Source organism: Scylla paramamosain, chromosome 26, assembly GCF_035594125.1.
Source record: "Scylla paramamosain isolate STU-SP2022 chromosome 26, ASM3559412v1, whole genome shotgun sequence".
NCBI classification, from domain to species: domain Eukaryota; kingdom Metazoa; phylum Arthropoda; class Malacostraca; order Decapoda; family Portunidae; genus Scylla; species Scylla paramamosain.
The window spans coordinates 147,108-152,500 of NC_087176.1; the positions used below are offsets into that span (position 1 = coordinate 147,108).

The 5,393-nt window shown below is 45.2% G+C and overlaps 1 protein-coding gene across 1 annotated transcript; it reads right to left on the reverse strand.

The window, feature by feature from the left end:
- Nucleotides 1-283: 283 nt before the first annotated feature.
- On the reverse strand, nucleotides 284-889 carry LOC135113490 (uncharacterized). The gene has a single exon (XM_064028730.1). It carries the CDS (start codon nucleotides 887-889, stop codon nucleotides 284-286), a length of 606 nt encoding a protein of 201 aa, XP_063884800.1.
- Between the last annotated feature and the right edge of the window lie 4,504 nt (nucleotides 890-5,393).

Consider the following 5,393-nt stretch of genomic DNA (forward strand, 5'->3'; position numbering starts at 1 on the left):
GCATCACGGTGATCTGCCAATGGCGAGGCAGCAAGGCTGGGTCGCAGTGACGTCACACTCGTCCCTGGCCAATCACCAGCCAAGGATACTTGTGACGTCATCGTCCTTGGGGTCCTCATTGCTTTTTGGGATAATGCACCAATTTCATTATGACGCATGGTAGCAGGGCCATGCCGTCTCCTATTATGGGGGCACGCATGGCAGTGCGGGATGGGCTTGGTGATATAGCCTTTCAGTAATTATGGTGCATGGTGGCTGGCTGCTGGAGTGCTGTGCATGGTGGCTAGCAGTCTGGTATGGTGCATGGTAGCCTGGTGATCTGGTATGGTGCATGATGGGTGGCAGTCTGGTATGGTGTATGATGGCCTGGTGGTCTGGTATGGTGCATGGTGGCCTGGTGATCTGGTATGGTGCATGATGGGTGGCAGTCTGGTATGGTGTATGGTGGCCTGGTGGTCTGGTATGGTGCATGGTGGCCTGGTGATCTGGTATGGTGCATGATGGGTGGCAGTCTGGTATGGTGTATGGTGGCCTGGTGGTCTGGTATGGTGCATGGTGGCCTGGTGATCTGGTATGGTGCATGGTGGCTGGCAGTCTTGTATGGTGCTGGTGCAAGGTGGGTGGCAGTCCAGTATGGTGCACGGTGGCCTGGTGGTCTGGTATGGTGCATGGTAGCCTGTTGGTCTGATATAGTGCATGGTAGCCTGGTGATCTGGTATGGTGCACGGTGGCCTGGTGGTATGGTATGGTGCACGGTGGCCTGGTGGTCTGGTATGGTGCATGGTGGCTTGCAGTCTGGTATGATGCATGGTGGCCTTGTGATCTGATATGGTGCACGGTAGCCTGGTCTGGTATGGTGCATGGTGGCTTGCAGTCTGGTATGGTGCATGGTGGCCTTGTGATCTGATATGGTGCACGGTAGCCTGGTCTGGTATGGTGCATGGTGGGTGGCAGTCTGCTATAGTATAATTGTACCCAGGCGGTGCAGTCTTCATGGTGCAATCATTCCCTATAGATCATGGTTTTCACAGAGTATGGTGAAGGCACCACGTTTTAACAGTGTAAGTGTCGTTTCACCGTATGGTGCACATCAGCTGGGTGGTTGGGCCTCCATGGTGCACCACCGCCCTTAATGGTGCACGGTATCAGGCTGTTTTGAGGCGTAGCGGTACTCAGTGATGATGCAGGGCTGGTGCTGACTGGCGGATATTGCTGACTGACCGGCGGGGACACTGTTGATTTGCCCACTGACTCTGTGCTAGTAGATTTGCGGCTGATAAAGCTGACTGACAGAGGACAGGCTGAGTATGCTCCCCTACTCACTGACTGTGAGAGACAAGGCTGATAATGCTGACTGACTGGCAAAGGACAAGCTTTCGAGTCTGGCTACTGACTGATGCATGTACGAGTGATAATGCTGAGTGGGTTCCAGACGCTAGACTGAGTCAGAGCTGTGTGTTTGATAGAGGTAATGCTGACTGACTCCACACCACCACTAACAGCTACCGACTTTAAGATACACAGACTATTAGACTTAATAGTTAATATAATTACAACATTGTACAAGACACAGATTTGTTATGATAGCGGATTTCCAACAAAAACACATCAATTGTTGCGGCAGCGAATGACTTGCGTGAAGAGAGAAGCAGTCATTGTGATACAAAGTTAGACAGAATAAGTTCACTGAATTACATTAAGGGAAGGTCACACCACTGAAAGAAAGAGAAAAAGCAGAAGCAGGAATAGAGGGAACAGAACAAGGAACACAAAAGGAACACAAAAAAAGACTGAGCATGACTCAAGCAGATGTTCCTCACTGGGTGTCTGTGGTGAGTATGATACCTAACACATACTGAGGGAAGAACAACAGCAGACACGAAGGCTGTTGTCCACCCGCCCGCTGCGCCCTCCAACCAAGGCTGGCAGGGAATAAAAAAATATGCATTGTGAATGAACTACGTGGTGGTTTTAAGGAAAAATAAGAAACTCTTGATATTCGGGAGTAAACAGTCAGCAACACCATCAGAAAAGCGACATTCTATAGCAGTGTTATTCAATAATTCTTGCAAGAGAGCCACTTCGGTTAAACACATTGATTGAGAGAGCCGCAGTTATTGCAAGTTAGCGTAACTCAACTAAATTAAGTAGTACTGAGCTGCTAGTGCAGTATAGTAAATGAGAAAAATTAGACATGGTAATACTTCGTCTTCCATCTCACCTCATGAAAATATGTATCTTACTTGAAAAATTATTTTTCTATATATATATATATATATATATATATATATATATATATATATATATATATATATATATATATATATATATATATATATATATATATATATATATACTTTTTTTTTAATTAATTAATTTATATATTTTTTGAGAGCCGTGAATTGAGTCATCGCCGCGAGCCGCGCAATGAATACCACTGTTCTATAGGTTCAGCTGAGAGAATATACGAAGGAGCGGAGGAAGAAGGAAGGAACAAGTATCTGGAATAATACACTGAATTTAGTCCATTGTAACAGCCGAACGAGAGAGAAATTACACTGAATGTCATCTTACTTTTGACTTTATTTACTCTACTCTTTCTCCATTTCCTTTATTATCTTACAGTACTTTTCTTCTAAAGGCTTTCATTTCTTACACTCGTTCTTTTCTTTCTTTTTCTTTACGATGCACATATCTCTAGATTTGTCAGAGTACTGAAAACCAAAGAAGACTGCTCCCATCTCTCTCTCTCTCTCTCTCTCTCTCTCTCTCTCTCTCTCTCTCTCTCTCTCTCTCTCATACATGAACGTAAACAAGACTCACGTGCAAGGTAAGCTTCCAGTCACTCCATCTATTTTAGCTTCCTATTTGCACGTCACACTTCGCCGCAGAACACCATGAGAGAGAGAGAGAGAGAGAGAGAGAGAGAGAGAGAGAGAGAGAGAGAGAGAGAGAGAGAGAGAGAGAGAGAGAGAGAGAGAGAGAGAGACAGAGAGAGAGAGACAGAGAGAGAGAGACAGAGAGAGAGACAAAGAGACAGAGAGACAGAGAGACAGAGAGAGAGAGAGAGAGAGAGAGAGAGAGAGAGAGAGAGAGAGAGAGAGAGAGAGAGAGAGAGAGAGAGAGAGAGATGACGTAGATGACTTTATGACGTAAGAGACGATGATTGGCTGACCCTGTGGTGACGTCAATGGCGGCAGCAGCAGCAGAAGCAGGAACGGTAGCAGCAGTAGCAGAAATATGGCAAACAGCTGAGGAATTCGCCTCATCCTTATTATCCTTACAAAATATTTGGTACTTCAGTGCGACCAAATATAGAAACGTAGTGAAATTCCAGGGCATCGCCACAACGAGAGAGAGGGAGAGAGAGAAAAAAAGTGCAAACGATAACAAAGAAGAAATCATTGGGACAAATATTGATCCTTTGTTTCGACTTTCGTTATCAAAGAAGCAGATAAACCTGAGGCTACTCTCTGGGCTGAGGTGCGGTGCGGTAGGGGCCTGGCGGTGAGTGAGGCGTTCCCTGTGTTCCGGCAGGCAGGCCCCACACTTATGAGTGGGAACCAGCCTTCACTTTGTAAGGAGAGAGACCAGCATATTTGACACACAGCTTCAATAATCAACACAAGATAAAATAAGTAATGCATGCACATCTTTCCTATTCCTTCCTTGCCCTTGATGATCACTGACACGAGTATTGCTAGGGTGATATCGGCTATTTTGCAAACGTTTGAAGATTCATTGCACCATTACAGCTTTTCTGGTAGTGGTTCCCTCAAGTCAAGAACGGGAAAACGAAGAATGTAAGAACGAAAATTTTTAGACACCAAACACAAATAAACAAAGAGCAAGAGAGGTTAGTTTCCAGGCACCAAACACATCTGAACAAGGAGTGAACGGTCTTACTGTCCAAACAAAGAGAACTAGGTCAGGGTTTCTTAACAATGACTAAACCAGAAAAAAAAAAAAAGAGCATGGTGACCATTTCTTCATCTTAAACACACTGCCAAACACACCCTGCCAACACACCCTGCCAAACACACCCTGCCAAACACACCGTGCCAAACACACCCTGCCAACACACCCTGTCAAACACGCCTTGCCAACAGCATCCTGCTAAACAGACACTGCCAACACACTCTGCCAGACTTACCCTGGAAAACATACCTTGCCAGCACACTTTCCCAAACACACCTTGCCAAAGCACCCTGTCAAACGCAACCTGTCAAACGCACCCTGCCAACACACCCTACCAACACACCTTACTAACACACTCTGCCAAACACAATCTGCCAAACCCACCTTGCGTTCCAATGTTTAACACTGCCATGACTAAAAATGATCTATACTCCACATTTGAAACACATTCATCAACACGCTGAGTTAAAATCGAGAGTTATTCATCTTGACTAGTTAGTAAGAACATCATACCTTTACCAATAACAATGTTAAGTTTCCCCTCTTAACAACTCAAGGCTACTTCTTTCACCACTACTTATCATTACTAAGAGTGGACGAAGAACAGGTTACACTAGCGATTATATTTTCCACGCATTCCGTCACTAAGACACAGACGCAACTTGCATGATTCGGTGCCTCACGCGCCCTGCACCACACACAAGCAGGCAACAACTTAGCGCTACTGCCATTTGCTCATGTGAGGGATAGAACGAGGAGGAGGAGGAGGAGGAGGAGGAGAGAACACCATCATCATCAACAACAATACCACCACCATCACCACACCGCCACCGTGAACAACAACAACAACAACAACAACAACAACTAAATATCTCCGTATTCTCTCTCTCTCTCTCTCTCTCTCTCTCTCTCTCTCTCTCTCTCTCTCTCTCTCTCTCTCTCTCTCTCTCTCTCGGCGTCGATACGAGTACGTGAAACTAGTCGTCACTTTCTTAACTAACACTCTTCACTTTGAACCAGACCATCACGCGTCACGTCACGACCTCGCGTTGACGCCTACTCACCACTCACCACTCACCAATGAAGTATTACTCTTATTAGCACTTATTTATGTACTATTATCTAGTTTTTTTTATGAGGAAATAGGGACAATTAGATGAACAATAGATGAATTAAGTGTACGATAATTTCTAGGTGCTGCTCAACACTCACCTTGGGTTCAGGAAAACAGAAAAAAAGACTTAAAAAAAATGAAAAATAGACAATACACAAAAAATAATTTATACCTAAAGAACATCTTAGTTTCACACACACACACACACACACACACACACACACACACACACACACACACACACACACACACACACACACACACACACACACAAGCGCGCGCACGCACACACTCACACAGAACTCTCACCTAGCAACTCCGTGTTTTCACCTCTGACCTTTCCACCCTGTGCGCAATATAG

Bases quoted from the DNA above. Each gene is read 5' to 3' on its own strand.
- LOC135113490 (XM_064028730.1), bottom strand. From the start codon at position 889: ATGCACCATACCAGACTGCAAGCCACCATGCACCATACCAGACCAGGC.